Raw genomic sequence first — 21,145 nt, 5'->3', positions numbered from 1 at the left:
ACTCCCAGAATCCCTCCCGTAGTCTTGCGAGGGTAAAGAGCTGGTCCACTGTTCCACAGCCAGGACAGAATCCGCACTGTTTCTCTTGAATCCGAGGTTCGACAAACAGTCGGAGCCTCCTTTCCAGCACCCTGGCATAGGCCTACCCCGAGAGGCTGAGTAGTGTGAAACCCCTGTAATTCGAGCACACTCTCGACCCCTACCCCACATCCCTTCATCCCTCTACCTCGACCCTCTACCTCGACCCTTACCCCACATCCGTTCATCCCTCTACCTCGACCCCTACCCCACATCCCTTCATCCCTCTACCTTGACCCTCTACCTCAACCTTTACCCCACATCCCTCTACCTCAACCCTTACCCCACATCCCTTCATCCCTCTACCTTGACCCTCTACCTCGACCCTTAACCCACATCCCTTCATCCCTCTACCTCGACCCTTACCCCACATCCCTTCATCCCTCTACCTCGACCCTTACCCCACATCCGTTCATCCCTCTACCTCAACCCTTACCCCACATCCCTTCATCCCTCTACCTTGACCCTCTACCTCGACTCTTACCCCACATCCCTTCATCACTCTACCTCAACCTTTACCCCACATCCCTTCATCCCTCTACCTTGACCCTCTACCTCGACCCTTAACCCACATCCCTTCATCCCTCTACCTCGACCCTTACCCCACATCCCTTCATCCCTCTACCTCGACCCTTACCCCACATCCGTTCATCCCTCTACCTCAACCCTTACCCCACATCCCTTCATCCCTCTACCTTGACCCTCTACCTCGACTCTTACCCCACATCCCTTCATCATTCTACCTCAACCTTTACTCCACATCCCTTCATCCCTCTACCTTGACCCTCTACTTCAACCCTTACCCCACATCCCTTCATCCCGCTACCTCAACCCATTCACCCCTATACATGTATATATTATACATGTATATAGATCTTTATCATTTCATAGTGTTTCTACCGTCAGTAACACAGGCACGCGATCATCACTACTTCAAAATTGACATTTCATATAAAAACACAAGATAATTGTCAGATCAAACCTTGGAAAAACTGTAGCTTCATGTACTTCTACGAACCTCCCGAAGGCCATTTCTTTGTTCAGACATTTTAACACAATGAAAGATTTTGTAAATTTTTCCAGAAACAATTGATGCTCTGTGCATTGGTTCATGCTCCCTTTTGAATTTCAATTCAAACTTTTGCCCCGAGAACTCACTACTTTATTGATGATGTGCATTGATGATGTGCATTGCAACAGAGTAGAAGCGGATTTACTCTCTGATGTAGGACGGAACAAAAATTTGAATACACATTTTTATTTTATAAATACTACTCAGAGTACAAATAATGCAAATGGTGATATTTCTTTTGTGACGACTGGCAGCTGTATTCGCCTGCTATAAAGACGAGTTTATATAAATGGAGTTTCGGGATTGAGCTCTCCACTGCCAAACTGCCTTATTTGCTTTTGATGATTATATGTTTAAACAACCAATATGTCGTGCAGTTTATGAGAGTTGTTAGGTTGCAGAGCAGGACTGTGCTGGCAAAGGTAAGACTTGTCAGTCAAGTTTCTGCTGTGGAGGCTTTGCATATAGGATTTGGTCTAATGAGGACATTAACTCCAAACATGGCAGCAGAATCATTTCAATGAATGCTACTAACCTAGCATATTCCTCTGCATTCCCACCACTACTTTTGTGGTAATAAGAGTGAAATTCTACTTCAGCAGAGTATTCTCCCTGAAGAGCTCTGTATACAAAAGTGTCTGTCCCAACTGACCGTCAATTGCTCAACATCCGTTCATCCCTCTACCTCAACCCTTACCCCACATCCCTTCATCCCTCTACCTTGACCCTCTACCTCGACCCTTACCCCACATCCCTTCATCACTCTACCTCAACCTTTACTCCACATCCCTTCATCCCTCTACCTTGACCCTCTACCTCGACCCTTACCCCATATCCCTTCATCCCGCTACCTCAACCCATTCACCCCTCTTGCAACTACATCTCTGCCCTCTTCTCTGCTTGAATGAGACTGAGGCTCTTATCAAATCTGAGGCCCCTTTCTTTAGGCCAATCGATCATATTCTCTGTGACGACCCTCCTCCTATCATGCACTGGGTGCCCCGTTGTGTTTCCTGTGTTGCAGGTGCTGATTGGAGGCTCGCCAGCTGGATGAGCAGCATCTATGCCGGTGTGGCTGGGGCTTTACAAATACCTTTTTCAGTTAACAACGGGGAGCTGAAGGAAGATCATTGTTGATGGGCTCACGACCATTGGTGCTGTCGTGGTGTAATCTGCTGTGAACATTGTGCTACTTGTATTTGGCGAGACAAATAAATTGTTTATTTTTGGCCGCTAGCTCGTTGTCTCTTAGTTCTTGTTTTCAGTCTATGAGCCGGGCTGTGACATCGCTCATTCAAATATTTCTCAAATAAACAAATCATACAAAGAAAAAATACTTCTTCAACATGTCCTTCCCAAACAACTATCTGCCATGAAACACAATTTTACATGTATTTTTTATTTTGGGGTGAACTGTCCCTTTTAACAGTAAAATGTATTTACAGTAGTAGAATACAGGAAAGTACACAAAAAAAAGAAAAGACACAAACTTCAGTTATTACATCAGTTAAATATATTTTATAAGGTCCAGGATACTTCACCATTACCCCAACGTGTTATAGTCTACTTCAGTTATTAGAATATTTTCGTCACAATCATGAAGACACTACAGGTGGCTATATCACCTATATATTATACATGTATATAGATCTTTATCATTTCATAGTGTTTCTACCGTCAGTAACACAGGCACGCGATCATCACTACTTCAAAATTGACATTTCATATAAAAACACAAAGATAATTGTCAGATCAAACCTTGGAAAAACTGTAGCTTCATGTACTTCTACAAACCTCCCGAAGGCCATTTCTTTGTTCAGACATTTTAACACAATGAAAGATTTTGTAAATTTTTCCAGAAACAATTGATGCTCTGTGCATTGGTTCATGCTCCCTTTTGAATTTCAATTCAAACTTTTGCCCCGAGAACTCACTACTTTATTGATGATGTGCATTGATGATGTGCATTGCAACAGAGTAGAAGCGGATTTACTCTCTGATGTAGGACGGAACTAAAACTTGAATACACGTTTTTATTTTAGAAATACTACTCAGAGTACAAATAACGCATATGGTGATATTTGCAGATAGGATTTGGTCTAATGAGGACTTTAACTCCAAACATGTCAGCAGAATCATTTCAATGAATGCTACTAACCTAGCATATTCCTTTGCATTCCCACCACTACTTTTGTGGTAATAAGAGTGACATTCTACTTCAGCAGAGTATTCTCCCTGAAGAGCTCTGTATACAAAAGTGTCTGTCCCAACTGACCGTCAATTGCTAAAAGAACTTGTGCCTAGTAATATTCATGCGTGAAAATTCTTGCAGCATAATTTACATACAAATGCAAATACTGAGTGCCAGTGGTGGTGTTTCTTTCATGCAAGGCAAACAAGCAGTTTCATTGCGTGAATTCCAGAAACAATTGATGCTCTGTGCATTGGTTCATGCTCCCTTTTGAATTTCAATTCAAACTTTTGCCCCGAGAACTCACTACTTTATTGATGATGTGCATTGCAACAGTGTCCATAAATATTACAAAAATGACAACGAACAAGGAAAAACACGCACACAGCAGCAGAGAACAGCTGTGATGCTACGTCTAATTGGAAGGCATTTAATGTCACTGAACCAGTTTGGGTATCTTAAACCCAAACATCAACAGGATCAGTAACTATACATGTAGTATTAGTTCCCTCTCCATTAGATCATGGATGATTTGTCACTCAGATTTTGAATCTTGGAAAGGTTTAACGTGTGCAGAAGGGGAGTTAGTCTGAGAAGAGATGTTGGGCGTGCCCAGAAAACCTCCAGTGGGAGGCGCCTGGGAGGCATCCTGATTAGATGCCCAAACCACCTCAGCTGACTTCTTTCGATGCAAAGGAGTAGCGGCTCAACTCCAAGTTCCCTCCTGATGTCCGAGCTCCTTACCCTATTGATTCCGAGAATTCCGAACCTGACGTTCTCCACCACGCGGCTGCGCCTAGATATCCTGTCCATGAAAGTCACGAACAGTACCGGTGACAAAGGGCAGCCCTGGCGGAGGCCAACACCCACCAGGAACGTGTTTGACTTATTGCCGAAAATGCAGACACAGCTCCTACTGCAGTCGTACAGAGACCAAATGGCCCGTTGTAACGGGTCCGGCACCCCATACTCCCGCAGCGCCCCCCACAAGAACCCCTGAGGGACCCTGTCGAAAGCCTTCTCCAAGTCCACAAAGCACATATAGACTGGTTGGGCAAACTCCCAGAATCCCTCCCGTAGTCTTGCGAGGGTAAAGAGCTGGTCCACTGTTCCACAGCCAGGACAGAATCCGCACTGTTTCTCTTGAATCCGAGGTTCGACAAACAGTCGGAGCCTCCTTTCCAGCACCCTGGCATAGGCCTACCCCGAGAGGCTGAGTAGTGTGAAACCCCTGTAATTCGAGCACACTCTCGACCCCTACCCCACATCCCTTCATCCCTCTACCTCGACCCTCTACCTCGACCCTTACCCCACATCCGTTCATCCCTCTACCTCGACCCCTACCCCACATCCCTTCATCCCTCTACCTTGACCCTCTACCTCAACCTTTACCCCACATCCCTCTACCTCAACCCTTACCCCACATCCCTTCATCCCTCTACTTTGACCCTCTACCTCGACCCTTACCCCACATCCCTTCATCACTCTACCTCAACCTTTACCCCACATCCCTTCATCCCTCTACCTTGACCCTCTACCTCGACCCTTAACCCACATCCCTTCATCCCTCTACCTCGACCCTTACCCCACATCCCTTCATCCCTCTACCTCGACCCTTACCCCACATCCGTTCATCCCTCTACCTCAACCCTTACCCCACATCCCTTCATCCCTCTACCTTGACCCTCTACCTCGACTCTTACCCCACATCCCTTCATCATTCTACCTCAACCTTTACTCCACATCCCTTCATCCCTCTACCTTGACCCTCTACTTCAACCCTTACCCCACATCCCTTCATCCCGCTACCTCAACCCATTCACCCCTATACATGTATATATTATACATGTATATAGATCTTTATCATTTCATAGTGTTTCTACCGTCAGTAACACAGGCACGCGATCATCACTACTTCAAAATTGACATTTCATATAAAAACACAAGATAATTGTCAGATCAAACCTTGGAAAAACTGTAGCTTCATGTACTTCTACGAACCTCCCGAAGGCCATTTCTTTGTTCAGACATTTTAACACAATGAAAGATTTTGTAAATTTTTCCAGAAACAATTGATGCTCTGTGCATTGGTTCATGCTCCCTTTTGAATTTCAATTCAAACTTTTGCCCCGAGAACTCACTACTTTATTGATGATGTGCATTGATGATGTGCATTGCAACAGAGTAGAAGCGGATTTACTCTCTGATGTAGGACGGAACAAAAATTTGAATACACATTTTTATTTTATAAATACTACTCAGAGTACAAATAATGCAAATGGTGATATTTCTTTTGTGACGACTGGCAGCTGTATTCGCCTGCTATAAAGACGAGTTTATATAAATGGAGTTTCGGGATTGAGCTCTCCACTGCCAAACTGCCTTATTTGCTTTTGATGATTATATGTTTAAACAACCAATATGTCGTGCAGTTTATGAGAGTTGTTAGGTTGCAGAGCAGGACTGTGCTGGCAAAGGTAAGACTTGTCAGTCAAGTTTCTGCTGTGGAGGCTTTGCATATAGGATTTGGTCTAATGAGGACATTAACTCCAAACATGGCAGCAGAATCATTTCAATGAATGCTACTAACCTAGCATATTCCTCTGCATTCCCACCACTACTTTTGTGGTAATAAGAGTGAAATTCTACTTCAGCAGAGTATTCTCCCTGAAGAGCTCTGTATACAAAAGTGTCTGTCCCAACTGACCGTCAATTGCTCAACATCCGTTCATCCCTCTACCTCAACCCTTACCCCACATCCCTTCATCCCTCTACCTTGACCCTCTACCTCGACCCTTACCCCACATCCCTTCATCACTCTACCTCAACCTTTACTCCACATCCCTTCATCCCTCTACCTTGACCCTCTACCTCGACCCTTACCCCATATCCCTTCATCCCGCTACCTCAACCCATTCACCCCTCTTGCAACTACATCTCTGCCCTCTTCTCTGCTTGAATGAGACTGAGGCTCTTATCAAATCTGAGGCCCCTTTCTTTAGGCCAATCGATCATATTCTCTGTGACGACCCTCCTCCTATCATGCACTGGGTGCCCCGTTGTGTTTCCTGTGTTGCAGGTGCTGATTGGAGGCTCGCCAGCTGGATGAGCAGCATCTATGCCGGTGTGGCTGGGGCTTTACAAATACCTTTTTCAGTTAACAACGGGGAGCTGAAGGAAGATCATTGTTGATGGGCTCACGACCATTGGTGCTGTCGTGGTGTAATCTGCTGTGAACATTGTGCTACTTGTATTTGGCGAGACAAATAAATTGTTTATTTTTGGCCGCTAGCTCGTTGTCTCTTAGTTCTTGTTTTCAGTCTATGAGCCGGGCTGTGACATCGCTCATTCAAATATTTCTCAAATAAACAAATCATACAAAGAAAAAATACTTCTTCAACATGTCCTTCCCAAACAACTATCTGCCATGAAACACAATTTTACATGTATTTTTTATTTTGGGGTGAACTGTCCCTTTTAACAGTAAAATGTATTTACAGTAGTAGAATACAGGAAAGTACACAAAAAAAGAAAAGACACAAACTTCAGTTATTACATCAGTTAAATATATTTTATAAGGTCCAGGATACTTCACCATTACCCCAACGTGTTATAGTCTACTTCAGTTATTAGAATATTTTCGTCACAATCATGAAGACACTACAGGTGGCTATATCACCTATATATTATACATGTATATAGATCTTTATCATTTCATAGTGTTTCTACCGTCAGTAACACAGGCACGCAATCATCACTACTTCAAAATTGACATTTCATATAAAAACACAAGATAATTGTCAGATCAAACCTTGGAAAAACTGTAGCTTCATGTACTTCTACGAACCTCCCGAAGGCCATTTCTTTGTTCAGACATTTTAACACAATGAAAGATTTTGTAAATTTTTCCAGAAACAATTGATGCTCTGTGCATTGGTTCATGCTCCCTTTTGAATTTCAATTCAAACTTTTGCCCCGAGAACTCACTACTTTATTGATGATGTGCAGTGATGATGTGCATTGCAACAGAGTAGAGGCGGATTTACTCTCTGATGTAGGACGGAACTAAAACTTGAATACACGTTTTTATTTTATAAATACTACTCAGAGTACAAATAATGCATATGGTGATATTTCTTTTGTGACGACTGGCAGCTGTATTTGCCTGCTATAAAGACGAGTTTATATAAATGGAGTTTCGGGATTGAGCTCTCCACTGCCAAACTGCCTTATTTGCTTTTGATGATTATATGTTTAAACAACCAATATGTCGTGCAGTTTATGAGAGTTGTTAGGTTGCAGAGCAGGACTGTGCTGGCAAAGGTAAGACTTGTCAATCAAGTTTCTGCTGTGGAGGCTTTGCATATAGGATTTGGTCTAATGAGGACATTAACTCCAAACATGGCAGCAGAATCATTTCAATGAATGCTACTAACCTAGCATATTCCTCTGCATTCCCACCACTACTTTTGTGGTAATAAGAGTGAAATTCTACTTCAGCAGAGTATTCTCCCTGAAGAGCTCTGTATACAAAAGTGTTTGTCCCAACTGACCGTCAATTGCTAAAAGAACTTGTGCCTAGTAATATTCATGCGTGAAAATTCTTGCAGCATAATTTACATACAAATGCAAATACTGAGTGCCAGTGGTGGTGTTTCCTTCATGCAAGGCAAACAAGCAGTTTCATTGCGTGAATTCCAGAAACAATTGATGCTTTGTGCATTTGTTCATGCTCCCTTTTGAATTTCAATTCAAACTTTTGCCCCGAGAACTCACTACTTTATTGATGATGTGCATTGCAACAGTGTCCATAAATATCACAAAAATGACAACGAACAAGGAAAAACACGCACACAGCAGCAGAGAACAGCTGTGATGCTACGTCTAATTGGAAGGCATTTAATGTCACTGAACCAGTTTGGGTATCTTAAACCCAAACATCAACAGGATCAGTAACTATACATGTAGTATTAGTTCCCTCTCCATTAGATCATGGATGATTTGTCACTCAGATTTTGAATCTTGGAAAGGTTTAACGTGTGCAGAAGGGGAGTTAGTCTGAGAAGAGATGTTGGGCGTGCCCAGAAAACCTCCAGTGGGAGGCGCCTGGGAGGCATCCTGATTAGATGCCCAAACCACCTCAGCTGACTTCTTTCGATGCAAAGGAGTAGCGGCTCAACTCCAAGTTCCCTCCTGATGTCCGAGCTCCTTACCCTATTGATTCCGAAAATTCCGAACCTGACGTTCTCCACCACGCGGCTGCGCCTAGATATCCTGTCCATGAAAGTCACGAACAGTACCGGTGACAAAGGGCAGCCCTGGCGGAGGCCAACACCCACCAGGAACGTGTTTGACTTATTGTCGAAAATGCAGACACAGCTCCTACTGCAGTCGTACAGAGACCAAATGGCCCGTTGTAACGGGTCCGGCACCCCATACTCCCGCAGCGCCCCCCACAAGAACCCCTGAGGGACCCGGTCGAAAGCCTTCTCCAAGTCCACAAAGCACATATAGACTGGTTGGGCAAACTCCCAGAATCCCTCCCGTAGTCTTGCGAGGGTAAAGAGCTGGTCCACTGTTCCACAGCCAGGACAGAATCCGCACTGTTTCTCTTGAATCCGAGGTTCGACAAACAGTCGGAGCCTCCTTTCCAGCACCCTGGCATAGGCCTACCCCGAGAGGCTGAGTAGTGTGAAACCCCTGTAATTCGAGCACACTCTCGACCCCTACCCCACATCCCTTCATCCCTCTACCTTGACCCTCTACCTCGACCTTTACCCCACATCCCTCTACCTCAACCCTTACCCCACATCCCTTCATCCCTCTACTTTGACCCTCTACCTCGACCCTTACCCCACATCCCTTCATCACTCTACCTCAACCTTTACCCCACATCCCTTCATCCCTCTACCTTGACCCTCTACCTCGACCCTTACCCCACATCCCTTCATCCCTCTACCTTGACCCTCTACCTCGACCCTTAACCCACATCCCTTCATCCCTCTACCTTGACCCTCTACCTCGACCCTTACCCCACATCCCTTCATCCCTCTACCTTGACCCTCTACCTCGACCCTTACCCCACATCCGTTCATCCCTCTACCTCAACCCTTACCCCACATCCCTTCATCCCTCTACCTTGACCCTCTACCTCGACCCTTACCCCACATCCCTTCATCATTCTACCTCAACCTTTACTCCACATCCCTTCATCCCTCTACCTTGACCCTCTACTTCAACCCTTACCCCACATCCCTTCATCCCGCTACCTCAACCCATTCACCCCTCTTGCAACTACATCTCTGCCCTCTTCTCTGCTTGAATGAGACTGAGGCTCTTATAAAATCTGAGGCCCCTTTCTTTAGGCCGATCGATCATATTCTGTGTGACGACCCTCCTCCTATCATGCACTGGGTGCCCCGTTGTGTTTCCTGTGTTGCAGGTGCTGATTGGAGGCTCGTCAGCCGGATGAGCAGCATCTATGCCGGTGTGGCTGGGGCCTTACAAATACCTTTTTCAGTTAACAGCGGGGAGCTGAAGGAAGATCATTGTTGACGGGCTCACGACCGTTGGTGCTGTCGTGGTGTAATCTGCTGTGAACATTGTGCTACTTGTTTTTGGCGAGACAAATAAATTGTTTATTTTTGGCCGCTAGCTCGTTGTCTCTTAGTTCTTGTTTTCAGTCTATGAGCCGGGCTGTGACATCTCTCATTCAAATATTTCTCAAATAAACAAATCACACAAAGAAAAAATACTTCTTCAACATGTCCTTCCCAAACAACTATCTGCCATGAAACACAATTTTACGTGTATTTTTTATTTTGGGGTGAACTGTCCCTTTTAACAGTAAAATGTATTTACAGTAGTAGAATACAGGAAAGTACACAAAAAAAAGAAAAGACACAAACTTCAGTTATTACATCAGTTAAATATATTTTATAAGGTCCAGGATACTTCACCATTACCCCAACGTGTTATAGTTTACTTCAGTTATTAGAATATTTTCGTCAGATAATTGTCAGATCAAACCTTGGAAAAACTGTCGCTTCATGTACTTCTACGAACCTCCCGAAGGCCATTTCTTTGTTCAGACATTTTAACACAATGAAAGATTTTGTAAATTTTTCCAGAAACAATTGATGCTCTGTGCATTGGTTCATGCTCCCTTTTGAATTTCAATTCAAACTTTTTCCCCGAGAACTCACTACTTTATTGATAATGTGCATTGCAACAGTGTCCATAAATATCACAAAAAGGACAACGAACAAGGAAAAACACGCACACAGCAGCATAGAACAGCTGTGATGTAACGTATAATTGGAAGGCATTTAATGTCACTGAACCAGTTTGGGTATCTTAAACCCAAACATCAACAGGATCAGTAACTATACATGTAGTATTAGTTCCCTCTCCATTAGATCATGGATGATTTGTCACTCAGATTTTGAATCTTGGAAAGGTTTAACGTGTGCAGAAGGGGAGTTAGTCTGAGAAGAGATGTCTCTTGAAGGCTTCTTAGTCTTGTTTTGCTTTGTAAGAGATTCACTATCAAGGCTTGAATACGTTAAATATTGAGAGAATCATCGCCACCCCGTGTAAAACTTGAGTATTTGATGCTTCGCTAGCTCCAGGATCATTTTGTACTCTTCACCTCCAGGATGTGCTCCAGTTTTTAATTTTTTGTTTTTGAGTTTTTCGAAGTAATGACTCCAGTTTCCATCACTGTCTGCTCCATAACCGAACACATGGACCTGGAAAAACAAAGGCAAACCATTTTAGAAACAGAGAATGTGGTAAAAGTGTTAATTAATCTCACTAAATGACACAAGATTACATTATTATTATGCGCTTTTTTCTTCATCGTCATTTGCATCAACTTGTCAATCATTACTGTGTCACGACATTCACTCAATTTATAAATAAACCTACCTCGTCACAAATATTCAGGGCAAGAACCAAAGTCATGAAGCCAGTGGATGGATAACTGCCCTTCTTTTGCAGCCACTCGTCATGAACGTACTTTATAAAAGCTGGGTTAAGGACCATCACCTGTTATGAAATCAGAATTAGTCTTTAAACGTATTTTATGAACCATTACCTTTTGGAGTCAATACAATTTATTGATGAATATATTAAAAAATAATACTCACCAAATCCTTGTTGGCCTTAAAGTTAGATTTTCTTGGCACATGTTGAAAAAAGCATGAAACGTCAAACTCAACATCAAATGATTATGTTTTTTGTCAGTAAAATGATTGACAGAAAAGTAAAGAAGAAGATTTTTTTCAGGACGAAGTTTTATTTCACATAGAACTCTGTAGACTTTTAAAAGAAATTCCCGCAAAGAAAACTGTTTGTTTGCCTTGCCTACATGAGTGTTTGCATTTTATGTAAATTATGCTGCAGGGATTCTCACGCATGAATATTACTAGGCACAAGTTGTTTTAGCAATTGACGGTCAGTTGTCACAGACACTTTTGCTTCTGTAAGTATACAGAGCCCTTCAGGGAGAATACTCTGCTGAAGTAGAATTTCACTCTTATTACCACAAAAGTAGTGGTGGGAATGCAGAGGAATATGCTAGGTTAGTAGCATTCATTGAACTGATTCTACTGCCATGTTTGTAGTTGGTGTCCTCATTTAGAGAGGTAGTCCAAATCCTATATGCAAAGCCTCCACAGCAGCTCCAGACTGCTATTACTCAATTGACCTCGGATCTGAATAGGAACGATCAAACTTGATTGACTAGTGTTACCTTTGCTAGCACGGTCCTGCTCTGCATACTAATGTAAGCTACTCTATGTTGAGTATGTTAACAAGCAGTGTTCCTGTGTATGTGTTCTGTGCTTTTATTGTGAAGGATGAGACGGAAGGAGAGAGAGAGAAGAAAGAGGTTCTGGCGAAGTGTGTGAGAAAGAATAAAGTGTCGTCTTGACGCTCGACTTGAAATGGAAAAACGAGACTCACCTTCCAGAAAATCCTGTGCTGAGGGCCTTCGTAACCCAGTGAAGATCCTTTATCTTAAATGGAAACAGCACAAGACGAGTGGTGTTGTCCAAACCCACGGCACTCTCTGGGTACATGACGTGATGAGTTGTTTTGGTCCCAACATCTGCTTCAAAGCCTTTGGTACGACCTCTGTTCATTCTGAATCGTACAAAGGGATATGTTTTATACGTCACTGTCTTTGTCAGGAAAAACAAGTTAGTTTGGGACATTGAGGAACGTTCATGTTTGTCTAGACTCTCTTTACCTTATGACAACGTCCTGGGAATCTATTAGAGGTCTGTAATTTGATTTCATCAAATTACCAGAATTCCCCACCACAGCACAAGTCCTGCAGCGGTCAGGACTGGATGCTTCAACGTGAGCTCTGGCTGGGACCAACTGAAACATCCTTTTCACTGTTTCTCTGTAGGCACTGAAGTTACGCCGTTCACCCAGTAGGTTCTGTCAGGAACACCAAACATTGCTTTCAGTTATATCACATGAATTGTACTAAATAATCAAATTGTCAGTCGCTGTCACCACAGTGGTTGTAAGGTTGTAAGTATTTGATTGTATTGTGAAATGCATGAATCTTGTATTTTCTGCTTAATTGCCTCGGATGAAAAAAGGTTAATCTAATATTTCTTACTGGAGCATCATGCGGCCAGTCGTATAAAGATAAAGATAAAGATAAAGAGGTTTTTATTGTCATCGTAGTGATACAACAAAATTTCGTTTGGTAGCTCTCAGCAGCTCTCAGTAGCAATAACAACAATATACAATATACAAGATTATATACAAAAGGAAATACAAAATATAAAAGGAATAAGAACATTAGTAAGTAATACAATTTAAGTAATACAATCTGTGCAAACAGTGCAGTGTAAACATGTTTTGGTAGTGCAAACAGAGTTTTTAGCAGCTTGATTGGGGGGGGGGGGGGGGGGGGGGTGTTAGCTGTTCAGGTCTCTAATGCTACATCCATTAGTTACAGCCCCAGTGGTGACTGTGTGTGTGTGGGGGATATATTATTTTGTGTGTCCAGTTATGGCTGCATGCTCAGGGACATTTTGTTGCCTTTTTTTACACTGACGTTGTCTGTTTGTCTGTCTGCTGACTCCTCAATCACTACTATTAAGCGGTCCCGGGCCTGTAAGGACCACACGGGATAACACACATCCCTGACCTTTCCCTTTTGTCTTAATAATTTGTAGTTATTTAAAAGGAACCGTACACCCCAAAATATTGAAATACATATATTTCCTCTTACCTGTAGTGCTGTCTATCAATCTAGAGTCTTTTGGTGTCAGTTGCCTTGTTCTGGCCTTCATACGTCGCTGTTTGTTTTTGGGTTTTTAGAGCCCATTGGTGGCTAGGGCCCTGGCCCACCTTGTGCATGCTGGCTCACTGGACTGGCTGTGACATACTACATAGTATAAGACCACAATCCTGTGTTTACTGCGCTACGACACGTCAAAAATGGCTGCTGTGAAAAAGGGCAGACCGTTTTTGGTTGTTGCAGACACAGCTGGCAAAGATCTGCACTCCACTGAATGCATCTTACTGGTTGATAGTTAATTGGATATTATAAAATTGCTCACTACGCGTGTGTGGAAATGAGTAGGAAAAACGAGTTAAAGTATAAGACGACGGCGAGTATTGTAATTGCTCAGTGGAATCTGCTGGAGGATTGATCGGAATAAAAATTACATTTATTTATTTGATTTAAGTACGTGTGCCAAAACAAGGGGATTTGAAGGGAACCCAGGAAGAATCAGACATCTTTCTACTGCCCACATTGAGAGAAGTGGTCTAGCTAAGACCAGACTGAGAACCAGAGTGAGAAGTTTAGCCACCACAGTGATGTGGTGAATGTGATTGTATTTCGCTTTCTGATCCTGATTTGAACTGCAGGTTGAGAAACTGTTATCTTGCAAGGTCACAACTTACCTTCCACCTGTTGAAATTATCCTCTGAGAGATTGTGGTTCACTGACAAAAATGGTTCAGCAAATTTGCCGAAACCCTGCATAAACAGCGAATCGTCTTCAAATACACATCGGTCACAAGCGCAGGGTCTTTGAGCCAGAGGTGTGAAGTACGGTGAGATGTCCGCTCTCCAAAACAATGCGCTGCCCGTCACAACCAGCAGGAAAAGGAGAATGTTCATCTTGGATCTGCGACGCTTGCGAATGGGAAGCTGCACCAATCTGTAGACAAACCTTGTGGTGAAATACACAAGAGAGTGTAGTCAGTGGTGGAATGTAACAAAAATAGGATTACTTAATTTGTGATACTTAATACTTCCATTTTATGCTACTTTATACTTTCTACTCCAACGACCTTCAGAGGATTTTTTTGTGAGCGTTCGGCCTTTTGTGCGGCCGCTCCGAGCGCTTAAATTTGAAAACTTTTCAGAAAAGTACTGGTTACGTCACTGTAGTAAATGGAGGAGAAGCTTGTTTTGGCCGTTGTCTGTTAATCTTGAACTGACAGACACCATCCAAACAAAGTGTTGTGCTCTCTCAATACCTCGTGTTGCCTTGTTCTAACGTTACGTCTGTCAGAGCGGTGCCAAGCTCATCTATATGAAGTATGAAGCACACATCTCTGTTTTGATGTTAAACAAAAAGACAGGAGCCCAAATAGAAGATAAAAAGCACAGCAGCGATGCTAGTCTATCAAACAACGGTGGTTAGAGTGTTGATATGTTTTATTGCCAGACAGGCCCTTACATGTTACCTTTTTAGACTGAGATTTTATGTAGAAAACATATGAATTTGTAAAAATAAACAATGCATCATGATTTGTACATATACATATATTAAACTATATACATATATATATATATATATATACATATATATATATATATATATATATATATATATATATATATATACATATATATATATAAAATAAATAAACATTCAAAATATGTTTTAATGCAAACATTTCAAATTGACAGTTTTATACCATCATTGACTATGAACAGCCACTACTTTTAACCAGAAAGTTAGGGGCCGCGAGTGATCAACAACTGCTTCAGTTTGGAGTCCAGATTTGCACGTAAGATAATTGTGTGCATGTACGCACACTGGACACAAAGGACATCGCACATGGCCGAAAACATTGAGAAAGGTGGAAACCATCTGTAACGAGCGGGTCATGATACGTAAATCAAACACCGATGTAGTGGTAATCGCTGCGGCTGCTTTAAGATCAAACCAGGAACAACGTGGCTTGCCTTTGATACTGGCAGCAGTTTCAGGTACAGCGGTGTGCATAAAGTAGTTGCTACCATGGATTGCAACAAATGGATAAATAGGGTGCAGTGGCGGGCTGTGCATTTTAGATCTGGGCCTTCTGTGCTGTGCTTCTACAGTCAAACCACCTCCTAATAACCTCATTATGACGCCACAGCTACGGTTATTACTTATTTCTAGGGGTGTAACGATACACGTATTCGTATTCGACAGTTCGGTTAACCAAGGCTTACGAACCGAACAATACGTTTGAATAATACTGTTGCTTTTGGAAAATGCAGAAGCTTAAATTGTGGGAAATATGTTTTCGGTGGACTTTGCTCAAACTGGCAACATGCTGTCTGAAACGCCCACCCCAGAAACAAAACACTGCAACCGACCCTAACCTCGTGCATGAGGGGATGCTTCATCATTAACGGGCAATGCATATAGTCAAAATCAATGTAATTAACACAATGACAAGAACAAACTCACAACAACCAGTCACATATATTTACATGACAACAAAGCATGACAAATCAATCCAGCGACTCTGCAGCGCTAAAACACGTATTCCGCCGCACACTGAAGAGCACGAGCAATTCAAATATTATTCACATCGGAGAGAACAATGCTAACCATAAAAACAACACTTTAGAAAATGTAACAGTAGTAAGGCTACTCACCGGTCATCATGAAAAGTAAAAAAACAAATAATGCTAAATGCTCTGCCTCACCTCCCTCCCCTGACCACACGTCCCTGTTGTCACCACTGTAATATCTGTAGACACTTTTATTATATGTCCTTTCTTTACATATAATATGTACTGTATTTCACGTATGTATAGAACATATTTAGTGTTGCTGATCTGACATTAAACCGCAGTGAATAAGCACAGAGGGGAGGCAGTACCTCTGCCTCACTGAAGGGGGCGAGCGAGAGCCCACGGGTCGGGTTCATGCTTGTTCTGTCGTTGCTCTTCTTCTACACTTCTCTTCTTCTTCTTATATTTTGCTTTGACCGCAAAAATGTAAGATTCAAAAATGTACCTTACCTATGTGTGTGTAATACCTATGTGTGCTGCCAATTGAATGGTGATTTAAGCTCCTCTATTGGGTTCATATGTTTGTAAATCTGATTTATGTAGTGTGCAGTCAGTGCCTCACCGCACCTCACTGACTTAGTGATATATCTGCACATTATCAGAAGGTTATTGAAAACTAATGACGCTCTGTTCTGCAGTTCTTGAACATTATTTGACGTTATCTTATAGCTGATGATAATTTGATCAGCTGTCCGGAGTGCAGACAGCGCTGATTAAATATTAAGCGACATTTGATTTGAGGTTTAAGTTGATTTATATATTTTTATAATTGAAATGTGCTTACCGTTATCTACACTAGTACACGCACACATAACACTGCTGGTTTAACTGTTAATGCTAAAAAAAGAATGTATGTGTACAAAGTAATGGGTGACGTGAAATTAAATGTGGGAGAGGCATCATTACACGCGTAATGACGACTCATAACGGTTATAAATGAGATCTGTGAATTCCTCTTTCACCACTGTGTACATTCATAAATGAGGGAAATTATCATAAACTGTCCTATTGGTTGTTTACACATATATATGTTTAAACGGCCTTATTTAAGCTCAATCCCTAAACTCCATTTATATAAACTCGTCTTTATAGCAGGTAAATATCACCATATGGGTTATTCCTCTGAGGATTGAGTATTTATAAAATAAAAACATTGTTATTATTCACAACACAAATTATAAGGAGAATGATTCCATCATTATTATTATAAATAGTATTATTATTATTATTGCCATCATCATCAGTTAAAAAGCATTAATGTTTTAGGTTTGTCTTACCTGCTCAGACAGTACATCCACATCTTGTTATCTGGAGAACAAAGTCAGACTGAAACAAGAACTTCTCTGAGGAGGAGTTGTGTTTCGTTGGGGTGTGTCCAGGGAGGGTCGTATAGGTCTGCATTTCCATCAATATTTGGAGAGAACAAAATTGCCTCTACCAATATTTTAACAAACTTTATGAGTTTAGTCCTGTGATCCTTGTTTTTTTTGGGGACGAGGATGATGGTGGAGGACTTGAAGCAGGCGTGTCTCCAGGGAGGTGTTGAAAATGTCAGAATCAGAACCGTTTATTGCCACGGTATGTTGCACATACAAGGAATTTGACATGACGGGTGGTGCGTAACATTAAACAATCAACAACAATCAACACAGTGCAAAAAGTAGAAAGTAAAATATAAAATAAACTGCACAAACGAACAGATAACGGGACTATAAACAAGTGAGATGTAAGTGTAATGTAAAAGTGTCGAGTGTATTTAAATAAGAAACCTATAGAGTCGTTGTGGTGGGTCATGGGGTCTGGACCGTCCCATTGTCTTTCAAAGCACCAATAAAACTCGTTCAGCTCGTTTGTCCGGTCAATGAGGTCAAGCATGGAATTTTGGGCTTGCAGTCTGTTACCTGAGAAGAGATCTCCAGACAGAAGCAGAATAACTTGCTGAGAGCTGGTGTTGCAGCTTCTCAGAATACTGTTGTTTAGTGTTTCTCACGTCTTGCTAAAACTGTATTTTGACACTTTAAATACGTCCTTGGGCCCACTCCTAAATCCCTGATCCTTGTGCAGCCTTAGCTATCTGAGTTTAGCTGTGAACCACAGGTGTGTCGTTGTTAAAACTCACCCTGGCGCTTGTTGGAACACAGCTGTCTTCACAGAAGCCGATGGATGACGCCAATTGGGAAAACAATTTATTATGATATAACCATAATTTCTGGGGTATCCTGAGATAATATTTGTAAAAGGCATTCATGATTTTGATCCAAGCAATCTTGAGGAAGTTGAGTGTAAAAAAAATGGGATTATCAAGTGAATGGGGGGTCAATACAGTGACCAGTGGCATCTCCAGTACTATCCATGCAGCAGTCCTAAACATCAAGTAGTGCCTAAATAAGACTGAATAACAGATGAATAAAAGGCGTGGTCACAACCTTGTATTGGAAAGAAGAAAATAGTTGTCTTGGGTTTAGGGCTGAGCCATGTATAGCATACATTCAACTAATGTGATTTTAGTTTTTACATGATGTGTAAAATGTCTACAATGTTAAATTTAATAAATTAAGTTATTACAAGATGCACAAAAAGGGTTATTTTCAGTTCTGCCTTCAGCATACAGTGTGATGTTGGAAAAGTACTGGCATACCACTCTAGGGATAGGTACATACCGCTGAACAACAGTAGCATCCCACAATAAGTAACTACTGCTGAACAACAGTAGCATACCACTATAGGTACCTACCGCTGAACAACAGTAGCATACCACTCTGGTACCTACTGCTGAACAACAGTAGCATACCACTATAGGTACCTACTGCTGAACAAAAGTAGCATACCACTCTGGTACCTACCGCTGAACAACAGTAGCATACCACTATAGGCACCTACCACTGAACAACAGTAGCATACCACTCTGGGACCTACTGCTGAACAACAGTAGCATACCACTCTGGTACCTACCGCTGAACAACAGTGGCATACCACTCTGGTACCTTCTGCTGAACAACAGTAGTATACCACTCTGGTCCCTACCGCTGAACAACAGTAGCATAGCACTCTAGGTCCCTACCGCTGAACAGTTAATGTCAAACATTCTTAATTTGGCCTTTTGAATTGAAATGAGCATTGTGCCTTTAAACTTGACATGGCTCTCTTTCTGTGAGCCTTACAATACATCGACAGTTGAGTTTGTTTTGGCATTAAAACCTACCGTGTTATTTCACATGCTTTTATTCAATCATTGTATTGTGAATATTCGACATTGCAGTGTTGCTACTTCTTCACCCATAGGCTTTGAATGAACAGGCTTGAGAGCATAGGTCTGTCCGCCACTGTCCTTCAGGCATTCAGATCCTTTATTCAACATCCGAATTTCACAGGTCATCTCTGAAATGTGACATGCTTTATGGCACAGATTCCCAGCCCCGGTGCCACAGACAGGTGTTGAGCCTGGGGACAAACGCCATCAGACAATGAAACGGTACGGTTTGGCAAAAAAAACAACTACATTACAGACCAATGGTTTAGTTTAGCTTCGACATAGCTTTTATTTTAAGAGTTGTCTGTCTGCATATGTGTTTTTATTGTTTTATTTTCTCTGTACTTTGAGTAGCACTTTGAACTACTCATGATTACGATTGTTAGTGAACTAAACTTGAGCTGCTGGTTATGTTTAGCACTGTCAACCATTTGTTCCCTCGGCCTGAACCGAATAAATAAAAAAGGCTCATTTTTGCCTTTCATATCTAATCCAGATTCCCACTTGTCTCATTGCAAATGAATCAGGAGCGGTGGTCAAATAGACTACACATAATTCTTTATTATGATTAACAGTTTTGGCATACAATCACAAGAGTGAGGTGTGATTACATCTTGAGGTAGTATTGTGTCTTTTGTTGGCAGTTTAATTTCAGTGGGAGAGCATATATTGGCATGTAACCACCAACCAGTTCTACGTGGTTTTGTAACAAATTCCGACAGTTTGAGTGTGTGACTTTTGTCGTGATTTTTATTTCATTTTTGATTACACTTTTCAAAAGCGTGCTGAACATCCACTAAACTTTGCCGAGACTGGCAGGTTTTCTGTCACTCCTGAGGAGGACATATGTGTGATCTAGGTGGCATTTGTTTTACTCTTCTATCTATGAGGACTTAAGTGATGTTCTCTTAAAAATGACTTCCATTTATGTTGATTTCTTTCGTCTGGATGAAAAACTTGAGCTGTGCTTCAGAAAAGGAACATTCGCTCAAGTAAATGAGTTCTGTGGAAGTACAGTGGTATGATGTGGGGGACCATAGAGTATGATCTTTTTCCTGTTTCACCTGTTTTGCCTCTGTTTTGCCTATTTTGCCTCTGTTTGGCCTATTTTGCCTCCGTTTTGCCTGTTTGGCCTGTTTTGCCTTTGTTTTGCTTGTCATTTTAATTAATTTACATTATTCAACCAACTGGGCGTGTTTGTTTATGTGTCTTGACTCTTTTTGGTATTAGATCTCTCCTTCTTTAGGTGAAGTAGAATGCCATTGTTGGGAGGCGCCCGTGTTGAGGTCCCTACACCTTATGCAGGCATGTATGAACACTGGGATAAGAGTGTGGGCTGCACCTGAGGGCAGCTACCGGTAGCACCCTTGAAGAGAAGGCTGAATATTTAGTTTAAGACCTGAGCAGTGAAATAGCCTGTAATATTGTAAATGAAGGAAATGTAATTACATTTTTGACCACTGCAGCTGTGGCGTCTTATAAACCCATGAGGCATGTTATTTGCATGATGCGGTCCGGCGATGATATTAGCGAATAAATGACTCATGACTTGGATCAGAGGGCGTTTTTATCTGCTTCTAAAACTTAAATGGCCGATTATCACCCCTAGGTTGTTAGCATGCGGTGTGATATAGGCAGAAAAGTAATTGTGGCTCTGTGGAAGTACAGCGGTATGATGTGGGTAACCAAAGATCTGTGTCTTGTCTTCATTTAAATA

The 21,145-nt window shown here is 41.9% G+C and overlaps 1 protein-coding gene across 1 annotated transcript; it reads right to left on the bottom strand.

Annotated features, from left to right (window-relative positions):
* Positions 1–10,850: 10,850 nt before the first annotated feature.
* LOC137888001 (CMP-N-acetylneuraminate-beta-galactosamide-alpha-2,3-sialyltransferase 1-like) lies at positions 10,851–14,510 on the bottom strand. Its single transcript, XM_068731263.1, has 6 exons — positions 14,280–14,510; positions 12,595–12,791; positions 12,309–12,488; positions 11,492–11,522; positions 11,271–11,390; positions 10,851–11,092 (listed from the first exon to the last, which is right to left on the bottom strand). The coding sequence occupies exons 1-6, from the start codon at positions 14,496–14,498 to the stop codon at positions 10,922–10,924; spliced, it is 918 nt and encodes a 305-aa protein (XP_068587364.1). The 5' UTR covers positions 14,499–14,510; the 3' UTR covers positions 10,851–10,921.
* Positions 14,511–21,145: the final 6,635 nt, after the last annotated feature.

This window comes from Cebidichthys violaceus, unplaced genomic scaffold (assembly GCF_023349555.1).
Source record: "Cebidichthys violaceus isolate CVI_PGR_0920_01 unplaced genomic scaffold, fCebVio1.0.p SCAF_50, whole genome shotgun sequence".
Lineage (NCBI taxonomy): Eukaryota > Metazoa > Chordata > Actinopteri > Perciformes > Stichaeidae > Cebidichthys > Cebidichthys violaceus.
This window is presented reverse-complemented; position numbering and strand designations above follow the sequence as displayed.

Excerpts from the sequence above, each read along its gene's own strand:
- LOC137888001 (XM_068731263.1), bottom strand. The coding sequence starts at position 14,498 with ATGAACATTCTCCTTTTCCTGCTGGTTGTGACGGGCAGCGCATTGTTT. Across the intron at positions 12,489-12,594 it reads TCCCAGGACGTTGTCATAAG|AATGAACAGAGGTCGTACCA; the intron begins GTAAAGAGAGTC and ends TGTACGATTCAG. Across the intron at positions 11,523-12,308 it reads AGCACAGGATTTTCTGGAAG|AAAATCTAACTTTAAGGCCA; the intron begins GTGAGTCTCGTT and ends ACATGTGCCAAG.